The following is an 18446-nucleotide window of genomic DNA, read 5'->3' on the forward strand; positions in this document are numbered from 1 at the left end:
CTGCTTCTTAGACTGGACCTGAACATGTGAACAGCCATTGGCAAATCATGGTCAGGATACAAAAGCCTGCTTGAGTGGCTTGGATCTGACTGAGCTGAGCTGGGAAGTGACTTGCTGCATCCAAGAAACAGTCTGAGCAGGGTGCAAGTGACCAGTTATCACTCAGTGTGGGCCACCAGGTTAGACCTGTAAAACAAAGGGAGCCATTTTCCCAGTGCTTCTCTCAGCCCTTTTTGAAAATGGGTTCCCTTTCTGCTAACCAGCCACAAATAGTATTGTGCATGATTGCCTTCCACCTACAAATACTGAGATCCTTTTAAAAAGTATGTGAAAATTCTCATCCTGCCCCCAAGCTTATCAGTAGGGAAACTGAAGCAATGATCATATTACTGGCTTGATCTGCCTGTGTGATCAGAAGGCATAGCCAGGATTAGCACAAAAGAAAACTTTGCTAATTTTGCAGTTGTCCCCAGTAAAACCCTTTTCAGTCAGAATCAAACGAGTACCTAAATCTGGCTGAAAGGCATGAACCCATGAGCCTTGTCCCAAACATAACCTGTAATTTAGCATCGAAAGCTTCTGGGATTCAGACATAACAGCAATTTTTTAAAAAAATACTGAACAGAGCTGACTGCTCATCCCTCTTCCTACAGCTCCCAAGAAAGACAAGGGTGAAAGGAAACACTCTAATGTTTGTGAGAGTCATCCTGTGGCAACTGATGTGTCTAATTTCGGAGCAAAAGTACTTCTGAAGGAGAGAGGATTAAAACAGGGGAGGGGAGAAGTTACCCTGCGGGAGATTGTCAACAGATGTTCCATTATAGTTCAAAGAACGCTAGCAAAAGGCTTCTGCTGCAGGGATATATTAATTCTGGGCAGTTCATCACAGGGAGACCTGTTTTATGACTGGGAGGATACCTCTAGTAACTTACTGAGCTCTTTATTTGAACTGTGGGTGGGTGATTGGGTCTACCTGTAAACAGAGAGGGAGCTGCACAGTAGGAACAAACACATACTTATTTTGTTGCAGCTGAACACTGTCTGTCTGATCAAGATCAAGCTGGTTTTGTGGTTCAGGGGGTTATTTGGCTGATGGGTCTTTCAAAAGAAAAAATATTACAGAGGAACTGAGGCTAACCATTGTTAAACTGCTGGTGCATGTGAAGCAGACCTGTGTTGAGTATGTCTTTCAGTTATATTTATTAGACAGGAAGTGGGAACAAGCACAAGGAAGGCTGTGCGGGCTGTCAAACATGAATACATTGATCACTTTGTCTTTGAATACACAAATCTGTCAAGTCTGACACTGTCTAGCACCCTATCTATGCTTCCTTCATGTAATAATTATTTCTTTTAAAAGCTTGCTAGGGTTGCAGAATCAGCTATGGTGTGGGATCTAGTTTGCAAGCTATGCATCACCAGCTACAACTGGAAGGTCCTCTTCTGGTCAGGTCTAAGTGCTTTATCTTCTGAGACTGTTTTGAAGTCGTGCTTTGAGTGAAAGTTGATTTTTCTCAGATCTGTGAGGAAACATGTCCCCTGCAGCATCAGAGTGGGGATGTTTTCACTCAAATGTGATTGGATGAGGAGGTTTGAAGACCTTCGTTATCTTACAAAGTTTGGGGGGATTAGAAAAGAAAACTAAACAACCTCAAGCAATTTTGGGGAGACCTTTATATTAGCAGTTATGGTCTTTAAGCTTTGCACATCACTTAGCTACGTATCAGTAGGCCCACAGATCTGCCTGTTCTATGGACAGGACGTGCATTATTTCTTTTTTCTTTGTGGGGGATGGGAGGGAGGATTGGAGTGACGATCCCTCTCTCAGTTCTGCTATGCTGTGAAGCAGAAGTAGCAAGCTGATGGGAACATCTCTAGCAGAGGCTCAGGAGGTACACTTAGAAAAACTCTCCCCCTTCCCCCATGAAAAATCCACATTTATACTGAATTGAATGCAGTCACAGAAAATTGAATATAAATAATGCGGAGGCATGCAGCCTCCTGTTTCCTTCCTAGGTGTCTGGGAAATGATAGTAGGCATTTTCTGTGCTCCCATGGGTACAAGAACAACACTGGCTACTAAAAGCTTCTCAGGTTATGCATTATTTCATAGCTTTCATTAATGAAAGTTTACTGTTCTGCCTCCCTGGCTTGCTTCTGCACTCCTGCTTCCTGGCTCAGTGCAATGCCTTTTTCATTCTCCTTTAAGTGGTAGAAAGTGCAGGGGACTATTATCCATGGGAGACCCTCATAGAGTTGTTGGTCTTGTGAGATCCACACGCTGCTTTGTCCACTCCAGTGCTCCTCATGGCAGTTTCTCTTTATCTGCATAGTCTGTAGCCTTATTTACAGACTTGCAGAGTGACACGATGGTGAAAATACACAGTATCCAAAGCTAAACTGTGGGCATTGAGCCATGAAGGATAACTGAGTGGGCAGAGAACTGGCACCTAGCACAGGTAGCCCTGCCCTTGGCACAGCAGCTCTAGCAGTCACTTTTCAGCTGCTCAAATCCCCTTCCCTTCAAAACATGAGTCTGGAGAGAGGAGGAGGGGAGGGCAGAGAAGACAGGTGGGTCTCAAACTCGGCTTTTCTTTTATCTGGGTTTCTTTTCCTCCTGTTTAGCTTTAAATGTGATTTGATTGATTCTTGTCTTGCTAATTAAAAATATAATTTAGTCTTAGCCTAGGAAGTATTAAATCTAAGCCTTATCAGAAGAAAGAGCTGTGTTCAAGGGGTCATGCAGAAATTAGCAACAGTTGTTTTCTGGTTCTGTCAGTTTGCTTTGCTGCACGGGAAAGATGAAACCCACACAACTGGCCCATGGTCCATCTCCAAACCTGGCCACCTCAGAGATTGCATCACCTGGCTGGGAGGTCAGAACTTGGCTGGGCAAAGGCAGTAGGCTTCGTGCCTCCCGAGGGTGGATGCCTGCACAAGCTTGTCCTGCTGCTGCCTCTCCAGCTAATGCAAATCTGCTCTGTGCTACCTCTCTACCAAGGAGCTCAGCAGTTTGTTCTGCAAAGAATGAATCAGCTCTGAGTAGGGTTGGTGGTAAAAGAGCAGAACAGAGGAGACTCCCGACATAAACCACCAGAATAATGCTGAATTCAGACCTGAGAACACTGGCTTAGTTGTAGCATGTTTGTTCCGTTACTTAGTTCTGTTTTGTACGGCTATATGTTGGGACGGGACTGAAATCTCTGCAGGGTTTAGAGTTCACTCCCAAGTCTTCAGACTACTCAGCAAGCACTTTACTAGGCTTAGGAGTCTTTTGTTTGCTCTCCCCTTGCTCTAGATCTTCCAGAGATTTGCTCTTCTAGATTTGTTGTGGGAACTCTTTCAAAAACAGCATATGCCAAATAACTAAGTAGTTTCACTTGCTATATTTTGCTTTTGCAATAGAAAGTCTTGTAACACAATCAGTCTGTGACATGACTTGGATGATTTTGAGCAAGTAATGTAACAGCTAGGAGAGACTATTCGCTCAGGAGACTCTTATCAGCTCTGTAGCAAGAGCTGGGCTTTTGTAACAAACCATGAGTGCTAACATCCCTGTGGGTCTGAGCTCCTAAGCGTTCAAAACAGCTATAAAGCTAAACAAAAAGAAGTACATGCCTTTCAGTTTGCTTTGTCTCCTGTACTATAGAAAGAAGCATGACAGATGATGCTACTTAGGTTTGGATTAGGCTGGCTTTCAGGATATTTCTGTAAATAGAGTTCAGGGTCACAGCTGACAACAGATGAGAATAAGGCTATCTTCAGTCTGAGGGAAAGGAAGAGTCTGAAGGTATATGTTAGATTCTCTAAGACAGGTTTCATCTGATTTGACCATACAGAAATTAATCTCAGCCAACCCACGCAGGGAATGACCCTGACAAGAAGCAACACAAGCAGGGTGTGGTGTCATTCTGAACCCTCAGAGCTATGGTTTATAGCTGTCTGGCATTTTCACTAGTATCAACTCTGTGAGTCTTCCTACTCCAAACTGCTTTTGTTTATCTATTAGAGGATTCATTGTGATCTACAAAAGCTTTTCAGTTAGATCTTTACAATGAAAATATGAGAACTGGGGCACCTTTGGCATTTGTAACTTTATTGCAGAAAAAAAATCCACTATTAACATATTTTACAAAGAAAGTTGCACTTTGGTGTTGGGCGAGTTTTCTTTCTCACCCCTTTCCCCTGGACAGCGATGCATGGGAAACCAGAACAACTAGCCCCTGCCCTTTCAGTTATGTGCAGAGATACTTTCCAGCTATGCCAGCATGTACCAGTTCCAGCCAGGATGGAGTTCTATTTTCCACCACTAACTTGCCTCTCTTTGTGCCAAAAACCAGTAGCACCCTGCCCTCTGGCAGGGGAAACAAGTCTGTAGCTGGGGAGATTGCTCTGTGCAGACAATGCTTGATACAAAAGCTTTGGAGTTGTGACAATTGCCCTTTAGTTTTCATGCAGTAATAGTAGGAGAGAACCAACCTTTCTTCCCTATTTTACTGGGCATCCTTACAATAAATATATGCAAGGCCAAAGCCAACAGCTGAACCCAAGCTGCACTGCAGCCATTTGTCAGCCACTTCGGAAGCTGTAATGCAGGAAGGAGGAACTGCTGCCTTACCCAGTTCATCTATTTGACCCAGACCAGTTCTGCTCCATCTTTGGGCTTTGCAGATAATTTGAGGCCCGCTGGGGAAATTCCCCTTTCTCTGCTAAGACAAGCAATAACAGTACTGGAAAATAAAAAAGGTACTTTTGCTAGTGAGGCCTGGTATCTGTCCTTGTGGGGTCAGTGAGCGTTGCTATTGAAAGGAGAGAAAAGACTGAGGCTTTGTAAGAGCAATGTTGTAGATAATCTCTAGCCCTTGCTGTGTCCTGAGGGAGCAACTGGCTTAGCCAAAAATCAAACACTCTAAAAGAAGGCATGTTTTTTCTCTTTACCTGCATGTGAATTAGAAAACAGGAGCACGTGTTAATTACATGAAGATTTCCATGTCATATACACTCTGGTCTTTCTGAGGTGAGGACACTGAAAGATCCTCAAACTTAGACTCAGAGGCTCTGGTCCGTGTGTTTCCTTGAGGCATCTCAAGAGCCTTGGATGCAGCCTACAGCAGTGATATTTTGAGGTGAAGGTGCAGAATGTGATCAGCCTAACACCTGGAAAGGGAAGGGGAGGAAGGCACCTACATCCAGGATCTGTCCTCATGACAAGACACCAACTGGCTCAAAGACCAACATTAAAAGGTAAAGGAGCTTTGACCTTGCATAGCAGAGGAGGGAGAGTGCAGTTTTGTACAACAACTTTTAGCAACCAGACGCTAGCAGCAAAATGGGGGGTACCTGAGGAAAGGCATTTGTCAATCCAGGCAGGGAAATGGATTAAAGCATTTACTGAGCCTGGGTGAGGAGTTTACGCATATGCTGAAAGCATCAAGTATGGGAGACACAATTTCCTAATTTTGGTGAGACCAAATCAATGTGTCTAATTTGCAACAGACTGAGTCCTATCAAGCCCTGTTAAGCTAAAATGATGTTCATTTTCCTCCCAGCAACTTCAAAGCAACATCAAGTAGCAAGGGCACTTCTCCAGTGGCCACAAAACTCTTTTCCCTGGTTAAAAAAGAAAAGGCATGCATGAAGGAAGGAAGCAGAGCAGTCTGTCATCCTCCTGGTAGGTGTTCCAGGATGAGCAGTGTCAATCCCAGGACTAAAGCTGAAACAGGAACAAAAAAAAAAGTGCAAGAAAAAAACCAAACCAAACAACCTTAAAAATACAGAACAAGAGTGAGCCCAGAGAACTGATTTCCATATCCTTGGCTCCCTCAGAAGACAGCAGTCTCCTTTGCTAGTACTGTGCTGATGCCACCAGTGTTAAGAGCTCTTGTATGGATCACTTGCCCACCTGCTTTGAAAGCAGCAGCTGCTAAGATGGACAGAAGAGATCCATGCAGTATGTGATGGCAAAGGTTGTCTTGGCTAATTGGTGACCACACTAAAAGGAGGAGTTGCCTCCTGAGGGCCTTGTTTCAAGGAGAGACTGGAGGAAAGGGCCAGACTTGGGCTCTGATTCCCAGCATAAAAACTTCACCACTGAACTGTTTAAAATGTCTAAAACCAAAAGCCATCTGAAAAGGATCTTTCAGCTGTGTGCAAATCACAGCCCCTCATTCCTCAGCAGATCGTCTGGGACCAAGTCCTCAAGGCCTTCTCCTCTGGGAAGTTCAGCCAGCCAGGCAGAGGACAGCCTGGTTGCCTAGTAGCTGTAGAGTGAGAGAGGGGTGTCCTCCATCATGTCATCCTAGAAGCAGAGAAGAGTGTGCTTTAATGAGATGTCTGCACGACAGCATGCAGTCCCAGCCTGGCAGAGTGCTGTGCAAGCAGCACAGCCTGCTCATCCACACTGTCACAGTGTGACCATCTGTCCAGCAATCCACCCAAATGCTGTCCCTGGGCAATTCCTGGATCCTTGGACTGTCATTCTCCCCTCCTGCTGCAGCTTTTGGAGAGGTGTGTGCAGGAACAGGCTGCCTGCTGCAGGGATGTGGAAGACCCTGGCTGTGGAAAACTACTCAGCTTGAAACAGCATCAGCTTGCTTGCTGGCTGCAGAAAGGAATCAGTACTCCTCTGTCCCAGAAAGTGCAAAGTTAGTTGCAGAGTCCCCAGAGCTAATCCAGCCTCTGAAACCCTCATATCTTTTTATTTCCCAAAGGGTCAAATGCAGACAGACAACATCCCTGGAACAGAGCATGGAATCTGCTTTGTCATAGTCACAAAACAAATACAGAATACATGAGAGGAGGCTAGGAAGGTATCATTTCAGGGGAAGTTTGGATGAAACTCCCCTTCCTCTCTATTTAACCTCTTAGCATTCCCCTGCAGAGTGAGGGGAAGGCAGAGAGCTTCTTTAGTGGCCAACCTTGAGACTTGCTGTCTTGATTCAAACCCTGGATGGAAGAAGAGGGACCTAAGAGGGAACAGGAGTTGTGATCAGCATTCTTGCTGCTGCAAAGACCCAAAGCATTGCTAATGTAGTAGAGAGGGGGAACTGCAAAGCAGCCAGTAGCAAGCCCAGACCATGTCAGGCTGGGCTGAAGGCATTACTCACCATTGGCAGGTCCTGCAGGCGCCGGAATTCCATGCGGCTGTTGTGCTGGCGGTATCTCAAGAAGCCCACCAGGCCTAGGATGCCCACCATGACAATGAAGACAGAGATCACGGTGATTACCAAGGGGTCAGCCCTCGTTGTCTCAGCCAAGGGAGAACTGGGTAGCTCTGCAAGTATACCAAGGGAATGAGGCCAAAGGAGAGCCTTCAAGGGCTGGAGTAGCAAAGCTGGGTCTTTTCTGGTTCTGCTTAGTACAACTGAGAGGCAGTTTGAGGTAGCCCCAACCCTTTGCTATGTTTTGTGAGAGCAGGAACAAAAGCAGAGCATTTACCTGGATTTTTGTCATCACCAACATCCAACACGGAAGCTTTCTCATGCATGGGTTTTAATGGCTGCTCCAGTGCAGATGTGTTGGTGGCAGTATCAGCTGTGCTGGTAGACAAGGAGCTGGTCACAAGGGATCTCACTGTCACAGTACTGGAGGTGATAGCAGAAGATGTGCTCCGTACGGTGGAGATGGGAGCAGAGGAGGTTCTGGGCTCCATGGTGCTTTCCTCTGTGGCACCCACAGGGCTTGTTCCTGGCCTGGTTTCAGCCCTTGCTGCTGTGGGCCCCATGGTCTGCCCATCAAAAGGCCCCAGCTGAGAGCTGTTAGTTGTTGCTGCAAAATAGGAACAAGCAGTTATTTCAAAGGATAAAGTGCAAGTGCACTGTTCTGCAGGACTGGATGAGATGGAAGCGAGGCTGTAAAGAAGACTGCCGGGGCTATAGGGAAAGTAGCTTATTTGACATCTCTTTGGAAAACGAGCGGCTCCACAGCTGAGGCACACTATAAGCTACAGTGCTTAGAGAGTCCTCTTGGTTTTCATACGTGCCAATCTGCAATGTCAGGCAACCTCAGCTGGGCCCACAAACGCTGTCCTCTGGGGACAAAGGACAAGCAGAGAAGCCTCAGACAGCTCTGCACAGAGCTGGGGATTGCACCCCAGAGCAAGAGGCTGGGAAAGGTCTCTCATTTCTCCTTACAGGGAGCACAAAGGGAGCTGCCCAGGGACTGGGTAGCAGCATCCCCTGAGGCTGTGTCCATGCATCGCAGAACAGCAGGACCCCGTGACACAAGCCAGGGCAAAGGATGCAGTTGTGCATGAACACTGTGCAAATCAGTGGTCAATCAATATCTGCCTTGTATTGAGGGGTGTGTGACAGCCTGATGGGCCCTAAGGTGGGCGAGACTGGGATCGCAGACCCTATAGCCAGTCCCCACGCTGCCCAGAGGGATCTGAAGGTAGGGTAGGGGTTCCCATGGTTGCCCAGGGATAGATGGGCTGATGCTTCTGTGCCATTCTTTGTGTTAAGGGAGGGGGTGCTGCCCAGTTCTGCAGTGGTTCCCATCAAGTCTCCAGCCCTGGTGCAGGAGAAGCTCAGCTGGGCAGTGCTGCTGAAGCACGTTGTTTTGGGTGAGATATATAAAGGACTTCCCTGCACACAATCAATGTCCTCATCAGAAAACAGACAGCACAATTAATACTGTAATTAATGGGGCTTGCAAAGAGGATGCTGAACTAACAGCACCTCTGCAAGTCAGTCCCACTAAGTGGTCGTGCTTAAGGGCTCATTTCCTTTTTCTCCCTCTCCCCAGTTCCCATGAGGGTTCGCAGAAGTTTCCAGGTTGTGCATCTTTGGGGCAGGACTTTCTGCACAGGCAGTAAAGGCAAAACCTTACCCAGTACACTGTTCAGAGGAAGCGTGGGGGTTGCACTGCTGGCGTCATCCATTTCTTCAGTTGTGCTGGAAGTCTCTGTGACTTCATGGTTGGTCTGGTTTTCTTCCAGAGTACTGGCAGTCGGGGTAGGGGAGGGGATTTCAGTGCTGCTGTTGACTGACAAGCTCACGTTGTGGTGCTCACGCTGTGTAACTGTGATGTCTCTGGGGCTGGCAGGGGTGGAAGCCTGCAGTCTCTCTGCCTGGGTGCCTACCATGGGGGTGGTAGGGATGGAGACATCCTCCATCTCTGTAGTGTGTGCCCCAGTGGCATTGAGTGTTGCAGCAGTCAATTTTTTCTCCAGGCTTGTCTTGGGAATGGCAGTAGTCACTGGACTGAAGGCAGAGGCTTCTGTTGGCTGATGCGAGGTCAGAACTGTGCTAAGAAAAGGTGATGGTGTCTCCAAGGTCTGTGCTGTCTTCTGTCCCTCTCCTACAGAATAAAGAAACACTGAGAAGTCTGTCAGAATCCCACACTGTGAGGGGAAACAGAGGAGGCCAGGAATTGAACCTTTCCATCCCCTTAACTCCAAATCCAACACAGGTTCACACCTGGGGAAGGGGTTCAAATAGCTCCTCTGTCCTCCTGGCCTCTCTGAGGCAGGGATCTGCTCTAGGGGACCTGTCTTTACCCTCCTCCCTCTCAAGCCCTCTGCTCCTATTGTGTGTGGTTAGCATCACTAACCCCTCTATGCTGGAGCACCTATCTTAAACCCTTTTAGAGGATTTGTTTGTTTTTTTTTAAGTACCACCTGAGACCTGATTCTGGGAGAAACTTAGACAAGTGTTCCTTGGTTCATTGAGAAAGAGTTAGAAGTGGTGCAGAAAAAATACAAGTGGGGAAAAAGGGGAAGTAGATCCTCTAGCTCCCCTGGCACAACAAAGTGTAGAAAAGTAATGTTTAAAAAGTCTGTGGCTGGCAAGGGTAAAGCATGTATTACTCATCATCTTAGCAGTAGTGTGGGCTTGCTGCTAGAGGGGAAGATGAAATGGGTAGCCAGAGAGTACTACAGCTAACAGGGCTGGTGGTGTACTTTGGGAGCCACATTCATGAGCTATTTATAACACATCACCACCATAAAGTGCGACTGTTGTCATAGAAATGGGGACCTACTCAGCCTCCCACTAGAGCAAACAGGGCTACCTTCCCTCGCGGGGACATGCAGCGAGCAAGGATCCCCCCATATCCACAGCCGCTAGACGGTGTGACAGCATGCGGGAGGAGAAAGACCACAGGGCTCTTACTCTGCCTGATTATAAACATGGATCCTGTGTGGGTTTTTTAGGGTGTAAACAGGAAGAAAACAAATGTAGCCACATCAGGATGGAGTCTCCAGACAATTTAAAAACATCGCATGGTCAATATTTTGACGATGTCTGTTCAAGCTTCTACCCAAGCCACAGAGGTGTGGGGCAGATCCAGCTTCATGCCCACTCTCTCCATAGTGGAGAAGCATTCGAGGCAGATGCTGTAACCAAGAAACATTCATTCACCAACAAAGCAGGCCACTCTCATACTAAGGCTTTGGGGAAGTCTTGGCAGTTTTTAAAAGCTCTTTAGAATGGACACAGTTATCAGAGCTCTTCTCCAGCTACAGCACTTAACAGACCCTAAAAAAAGACACAATACAACTCTCTCAAGAGACCTTCACAGTACCCTGACCAGCTGGAGAATTCAAAACCTCGAAGCAGCCTGACGGAACTGTGCTTCCCCGGCCCGGGGCCCCAGTCCCTGGAGGGCTCCAGCAGGGGATGCACAAGCAGGCAGCACAGCCTCGCTCCGCATGTTCAGAGAGCAAGCTCTCCAGAGGAGCCCCAGCTGGGGCAACTTAAACATGAAGTCTGAAGGCGTAAGTGATGTTCCCTTTGGCCTTGCCTGGATCCAGCTGTCAGTGGCCAGAATGTGCCTCTAAACAAAGCAAGCTGCTCTCTGAAATGGAGCTAAGGCATAGGATATGCTTACACCAGTAACACCTGGAAGGAAAAGAGCTGAGCACTATGTTCCCGGGATCAGGCACCAAAGCTCGCAGCTCTTCATGCAACAATTTCCAGCCCTAAAACCGGGTTTGCTATTCAGCATGCTGCCTGGGTGAGCTTCCAGCAGCTCCAGAGCCTGCGCTGGGCAGCGCTGAAGGATCCCAGCTCGGCATTGGCAGATGCTCTGTAAACACCCGATTACCTGTTCCTAACGTAGCAAGAGATGCACACAGAGCTACACTGTCACCATGGAGTAAACAGGAAAGGTGGTGGCCAGGTGCCCAGCCAGCCCCAAGCCTGGCTACGTGCTGCTTTGAATAGCTGGCCTGTGCCCGGGGTGGCCTCCCACAGGGTGGCAAGTCATGAGCAGGGTCACGCAGTCTTGCACAAATGCTTGAGCACCTCTGAAACAGTTGTGCCAGCTTCTGACTAGGAAAGGAAAGCCAGTGAGAAGGTGAATGAGTCTAAGCCTTACACACCAGCGCACCTCCCCACAGTGTCAGGAGCTGACATCCCTGCCACGAGGTGCAGTGGGGCAGGAGGGTCTGTGGGGAAAACAGCTCCCTCCACCCTGCAAATAAGGATGGGTGGCACACACAGCACCCCGATGTCTGGGAAGGAGAGCTGGTTGGAGCAGTACATCTCTAAGCTCTTCTTTCTGTGAGCAGCCACACAGCTCCCTCCCACAGAACGTCCCAGTGTCCATGATCAGCAATGAGGTGGTACCCAGGGCTGCTCTGGCCCCGCATCCCACAGGAACATAGCGGGACCATTGCAGAAAGGCCTGTGCTGTAGTGGCAGCCACACCAGCACTGTGGTATGTAAAACTCGGGTTGTAGAGAATTGCAGAAGAGTTGTTAAAATTGGCAGGTACCAAAAGAGACCTGCTCTGAGGCCTTCCAGCATGGCACGTGTTGATGGCACCTGGATTAGCAGGTCATCTAACCCAGCACATCTCAGCACACCCAGCTCAGGAAACAAAGGAGAGCCTGGAAAAAGGGAGAGCCTAAACCAGGCTAACACTAATACTCAAGGCTTTAAGAGATGATGGTGGGAAGATCGAGAACAAGGCCAGAACCTTAAGATGGGCAAGGAAACAAAGGACAGTGAGTAAATCCTGATCACTGGGAGATATACAAGACAGAAGATCACCGTCACTGTCTTGTCAGCTCCCAAGGGGTAAGGGCACATGCAAAGCCAGCACACAGTCACCAAGCAAAACACCTGGAGAAATACCTGATAGGTGCAATTTAGTGCTTGTAAACATGTGGGTGTTAAGAGTGCAAGCACTAATGAGCGTTACTTTTAAAATAAAAACACCCCCGACAGGGTCTTGCATTAAGATTTACTACATCGCTGCAATACCACAACTCTGTTTCCCCCAGTTTTACCACCCAAACAGGCAACCCATTCCCCCCCATGGCTCTTCTGCGAAGCTGCTGCAGCTGGCTGTGCTGGCTGGGACCCAGCAAACCCCACGCCAGCTGTGGTCCTCCAGGGTCCAACCACTGTGGTTTGCTCTGGATCCTTGGTACCCAACAGGTTGGAAAATCCCCAGCTCCTGCGCTGTTGCTGCTGCTCCCGTCGCTGAGCAATGATCTTTTTAGCTGTTTATCAGTTACTTACAGAGACACAGGTCAGAGCTCGTTACTCTGGCATCTTCCCGGAGGAGCTCTGCTTCCTGCAACACATGCCAGAGAGGATGTGGCCACACTGCCTAAAGCATCGCCCTCATCAGCTCCTGCAGACAAGAGGGAACCAAGCCCCTCTTGTCTCAGGTGGAAGGGGAAGGAGTTAGTGTGGATGCTTCACCTTCTCCGGGATCCTCCAAGGCCTGACAGTTGCAGCACCCCAAGACAGCTGGTGAAGGTACAGTCACCCTTGAATCCATAATAAAGCAACTACGACCATACTGCAAGTGAAGAAGCAGGACCAGCTGCAAGGAAGAGCTCTGATAATAACAGCAACTCTTTTTCCCTGACAGGGAACCAAGGGTGGGTTTGCTTTGGTTACGCTGCAGTGCCTGCTAAAGCAGAGCTGGCTGGTGGTCCCCAGGCTACAGCCCCAGGTCTGTGCTAACCACCAGGCTCAGTCTGCGCCTGGTGAGAACCAGTGATCTCAGACCACATTAGGGCAGGGCTGGTGGACTTGGAGCAGCAGCTCCCATCAGACAGCGCTGACTGCAGTGACCTCTGCCTGGGAAAGGAGAGGGGCAAAGGAAGAGAGCAGCCCCAGGGGAGGAGGGATGCAGCCAGCTGAGAAGCCCCTGCCTTGGACAAGGGTGGGAAACACTCCCTGCTCCACAAGGGGAGGGCTCTGAGCATCAGCCCACAGCTTTGGTCCTCGCCAGCGCTGCAAGACGACACTGAGGGACCTTCACACATCAACCCGAACTCCCACCAGCTCCAGAGCAGACATGGTATAAATATGCCATAAGAGGAGTGAAGGAAGCCAGCTCTGCAGGAGATGGGGCCATTCCTGCTTTGCTCTCCCTGCCCAAGTTTCAGGGCTGGGGCCAATCGAGGGGCTGAGGAAGGTTTGCACAACCAGCACAGAGCATCACTGCTGTGTCAGGGCAGCCATGCAGAGTGGAGTTGTCTCCTCCATCCTCTGCCACAGCAGTCACCCACAGTCTATTTGTTTCTCAGAATAAAACAAGGCAGCAAGAGAGAGCAGGGCCTCAGCTGGACCAGCTTACAGACAAGTTCTTACCACAACCCTCCTGCCTCAGTCCCAGGAGCATCCTCTGCACCCTCCTTCCTATCTCAGCCTGAGCTCCCCAAGGGTCAACACAGAGGCGACTCCAATCCATAGGCTTTATCACTGTTTCTAAAATCCCTCTTAGGGTGAGATGTAGAAGAGCCACGTAAGGTACGGAAGTCAGCAGCAGGCTGGCTGCCGGGGGGCTCCAGGGAGAGCAGGGCAGCGGGGTGCAGGCTGCAGTCACCGCTAGAAGAGGTGCACAGAGACCCAGGCAAGAGCTGAACACAAAGATGAGAAAGGATCTACCCAGGATTTCAGAAAAGTGCCCGTGGGAGCAGGACTCCCTGGTGCAGATGTATCCTCCTGCGCAGACTGTCACTGTCTGTGGATAGCACCTCACTTAAATCCGCTTCCTACAGAATGCGTGTCAAACTACTACTCTGATTCATTGAAAAGGCACCCAAACCCTTCTAAAATGCTATTTTTGTGCACTAACTGAATTCAATTTCCATTTAAGTGTGACAGCTCAAGTCACAAACAACCTAGTAAAGTGCAAAATATAATGTTTAAAAAGTAACAGCATAAGCTGTAACCTATACGTATTTAAGCAATTATATCCTATTGCTTAGCAAAGTACTCCATTAAGTGTAGAAACTATCTTTTGTTGCCAGTTATTACATTTTTACGGTTACCAACCAACGGTAATTAAACAACCTCTTCAAGGAAAAAGAGCTTGAGTATAAATGCAAATAAAACCATATAGTGGGATTTAAAACCAAGGCTCTTCATTTCATTTCAAAGTGGAACTGGAGTAGCTGCTGATTAGATACCAGCTGAGCCTTACCTCTTCTCCTTAACTCAGAGCTTGGAATAAAAGAAACAAGCAGCAGGAGAGATTTCTAGAGCCCTTCAGGAAGGTGCCAGATGCATCCAGGGATGCTATAGGGCAAAAACTCTCATCATGGCGAAGCGAGGCGCAGAGACAGATCCGGTACAAAGGGCAACTGCTTTGTAAACCTGGCTCCCGTTTGATACCTCACAGGACCTGGATGGAGGCAGGATGCCACTGGGCTGCATTTGCTGCAAGCTCCAGCGCTCTCCCTGCCAGGGCTGATGCCGGGACTGTCCCCATCCCTGTCCTGGCAGAGAGAGGCTGAACTGGCTCCAGCTGCTGTGAGGAGTCCAGGCATGGGGCGCAGGGACAGATCAGGCCTTGCAGCTCTCCTAGGGACCACAGTGGAGCTCTTGCTGCAGCAAGTTAATTCACTGCACCCTACGTGGCCCCTGCGAGCTGGGCCATGCCATTGCACAGGCAGCAAAACTGGGGGATGGGAGAAGCTGAAATGGGGGTGCTGAGCACCCAGCGCAGCCCTGGAAAGCTGCCAGGAACGCTGCAAATCAAGGGCTGCGGTAAGGGACAGGAATAGAAACTGTGTCTCCTGACCAAGAAGCTCCTTCCAGCCCGATAGGCAGGTGGCCACGAGCTGAGCACGAGACGGGGCCCAGATTAGATATGGGGCGCTGAGCGAGCGCAGCGCTGGGGAAGGACAGCCCAGTGCCCAACCTGCCCGGGCAGGCAGGAGGATGCTTCCCCAGGGCATTTGTGGATGCCAGGCCTCAAGCTTGAACCCCTGGGGAGCAAAAAGGGGATCCAGGAGCATGCCAGTGCTACCGCTTTATTTGGTGGCACTGCATTTGGGATGGGGACAACCAGCCAAAGGTGGTATAGCAGAGCCGGGCAGAGAGTTGTGAGAGCAGAGATGAGCAGCCCTGGAAACGACGTCATAAATGCCAAGCACAGGTTCTTCAGTACTAGGAAAAGCCATAAAGCAGCACAGACATGCCCAGAGCATGCAGCAGTGCGGAGCCTGAGCCGGCGAGGGGGGCAGTGCCAGCCCGAGCGCCTGCCTGTGGGACGCAGCACCCCAGGGTGGCACGCTCTGCCTAGCCCTGCCACGTGAGCCCTTCTTCACCCAGCCGGCATGGGGAGAGATGCAAGAAACTGCTTTCCCACAGGTTTACATGAAGCCCCATCACTCAATTCCCCCATTTAGAGGCGAGGGGGCTTATTCTGAGCTTTCCGAACTCCTGTGGCAGGACAGAAGGGGAGAGCAGGCTGCCTTGCTCAGCCACCACCGTCACACCAGCCAGTTATTTTCCACTGGCTGCATGCAGCTACGAAGCACCCGGCTTGGCAAGAAGGTGCCTGGGAGGCTCCCATGCTGTTTGCTTTGTTCCTCGGTGAAGGGATTGAGCCGTGATGAAGACCCCTTTGTCCAGAGGCTGCTGGGGACACGCATAGCACCCAAGGCCTGGGAAGCCTGTCCTCTGGGGCTGCATAACCCCAATAATACAGCAACAGCAGGGAGCTCTGGCATCAGCCAGCCCTGACCCTGCTTACCCTGGGAGTCACAGCTACAGTGGAGGAAGTACTCGTGTCATTCAGAGAAAATTAATTAGCCAGTTGCCTTAATAGCAGCCCCATGTCAGGAGGGAGTCTCCAGGGCAGTGTGGCATGAAATCGGGGGGAGTCTGGACACCAGGAAATCTGCCCAACCCTGAGCAGCCCCCAGGACCTTCCAGCTGTGTGGCTGCTGGTTTCATGGGCCGTGGGCCTTGGAGGATGCATCCTGCCCTGAGCAGCCGTGGTCTGGGTCATGCAGGGTGAGCACGTGCCCTGGCCCTGCCCTGAGCAGCACTACAGGGCTCAGGACACAGCCCCGGACCTCATGAGTGTGGTGAGGATGTAGGCAGCCAGTGTCACCACAAGGCAGCTTGTGGAAACCCGTGTCTGCCCACCCAGAGGGCCTCAGTGGAAATGAAGGAGGGAGAGGGGCCTCAGTGCTTTGGATCATTCCTGCTCCCCTTCACCCGGAGGGACGGGGCCAAGTGACCTGAAGGAGGCGAGTGCTTCTCCCCTGCCCAGAGGGTCAGCAGGGAGCCAAGATCCACCCTGCACCTGGAGCTGGGGTAAGAGCACGCACAGAAACAGCATTGGAGACCAACATGATGGGGCTGAGCAGCGGGTGTTGTGTCGGTGGTTACCCCCCACAGCAGGAGGTACCACCCTGAGGAGAGGACTGAGCTGTGGCTCCGTTATGGATGCAGCAGAGCTGGGGCCAGCCAGCCAGCCAGGGCTTGGACATCCACATCCCCTCGCCCTGGGAAAACACGGGGAAAATAATCATGGCAAATCAGCCATGGGCTCTGGAAGCGGACACACTGCCCGCCTGTGTGCGAGGCCCTGGGCACCGACAGACGGGGCTTTATGCGCTCGCACCACTCCCGGCCCGCGCTGTCCCCTTCGCTTGCGAGGCAGCTCGGCGCGGGAGGGGGAGGCAGCAAAATGCCCACACCAAAATTACTCCGGGGTTTTATTTGTAAGGCTGACGGTGCTGGAGGAAGTGGATTTCCGCAGGCGGCGAAGAAAGGCTGCATTGAGAGGCCAGGGTGGGCAGAGCACGGGGGACGCGGCAGCCCGAGCCCCTCTGCGGCCTCGCAGCAAACCCGGCTGGGAAGCGGGAGCAGGCGCTGCCGGATGGGGGGGCAATGGGGATCTGGGCCGGGAGCAGGGCAGAGACCAGCCTGTAGAGCTGGGACAAGCCCCATTTTGGACAGGTTTGTCTCAGGACTGTCAACTTTAGCACCAATCTCCGGATGAACCTTTCCTTCCCCCATACCTGTCCTGTTGGGATTCTCTGGTGTCTCCTTAAGGGTTGTGCTTGCTATGGGGCAGTTTTTATTGCTGGCATCTCTTTCACGCCACCTATTTTCACAAACCATTTGCTCTCTCAACTGTGGCTGGAATTAGCTAGTGGACCCAAAAGCCATGAGGACAAGGGCCAGGCTAGTTGCATAGGTGCCATTTCCTGAGGATGTGAAGGGACTTTGGGGCTGGAACACTAAGCATGAAAGATGCCAGGAAAAATCCAGCACAACTTTAATTCTGGCATGTCCTAGCAGTTTGAGTCTTGGACTTTGCAGCAAGAGGGCTTCTATGAGCCAGCTGGGGCAGAGAGCTCCCCGGGGGCACCTCAGCATGCTGCGAGACATGGGGTGAGCGCAGCCAGTGGCAGCCCTGGGCTCCTCCTCTTGGCTGATGGAAATCCCAAGTCATTCCTCTGCCAGTGGCCAGCCACCTCCCTGCACCCTGTCATAGCAGAGCCACCCTCGCGGGGGGAGCGCGGCGTTACCCAAGGCTTTGCCCACATGAAGGGGGCTGGTTTGGGACTATTTCCTCACGCTCAGCCTCAAACCCAGCCAAACCGCATCCGGCACCCAAAACCTCAGCCTGAAGAGCTGCTCTTGCTGCCGGGGCTCAGCACCACGGGCACCTACGCTGGGGTTTTGCCAGCTCAATTAGTTACTAGAAACCCAGTTTCTGTGTGTAACCCCTCCATCTCTTACAGCTGCTGTCACTGTGCTGTGATATGTCCAGGCTCTGGCCAAGGGTTTTTTCTCAGCCGCAAAGAAGAAACACGTTTGCTTCCCGAGCCCCGGGCAAGCCCCTAAATGCCAGCTCAGACCTTGTCACTGCCAGGGTCACGGGGGTGGCGACAGCCCCCGACTCGGGGCAGGCTCCTGCCACATGCAGGGCTCGGGGCCTGTGGGTGGACGGGGCTGTCAGCGCCACGCTGCAGACTGCACCTGCCCACGTGGGACGTGCTGCTCGTGGAGCCGAGCCGGAATACAGCCTGGCAGAGGCTGCCTGGGGCCGGGGTCTGGCTCCTGCTCCGGCCCGGCCACCGGCATCGCCTCCGCTCCGGCAGCACGACGGGGCGGGCGCCCTGTGCCTGCGGGAAGGCGGCAGAGCTGCGGCTTTGTCCGGGGTCTCCTCGGGAGAAGCTCAGCAGCGGCTCGCAGGCGCCCGAGAGCTGCAGGGGGGCAGACGCGGGGCTC

General features: G+C 51.0%; 1 protein-coding gene across 1 annotated transcript in view; it reads right to left on the minus strand.

The window, feature by feature from the left end:
• Positions 1-4079: 4079 nt before the first annotated feature.
• LOC113482721 (hyphal wall protein 1-like) overlaps positions 4080-18446 on the minus strand; it is a 16537-nt gene continuing 2170 nt past the window's right edge. The window contains exons 2-6 of the mRNA XM_026853693.1: positions 14565-14568; positions 8830-9300; positions 7438-7767; positions 7107-7273; positions 4080-6298 (exon numbers count right to left, since the gene is read on the minus strand). Of these exons, the coding sequence (XP_026709494.1) occupies positions 6254-6298; positions 7107-7273; positions 7438-7767; positions 8830-9115 (828 nt within the window). The 5' untranslated portion in view covers positions 9116-9300; positions 14565-14568 and the 3' untranslated portion in view covers positions 4080-6253. The remainder of the gene's footprint in view (positions 6299-7106; positions 7274-7437; positions 7768-8829; positions 9301-14564; positions 14569-18446) is intronic.

The sequence above is a fragment of the Athene cunicularia genome, assembly GCF_003259725.1.
Source record: "Athene cunicularia isolate RWA chromosome 8 unlocalized genomic scaffold, athCun1 chr8_part1, whole genome shotgun sequence".
Taxonomy (NCBI): domain Eukaryota; kingdom Metazoa; phylum Chordata; class Aves; order Strigiformes; family Strigidae; genus Athene; species Athene cunicularia.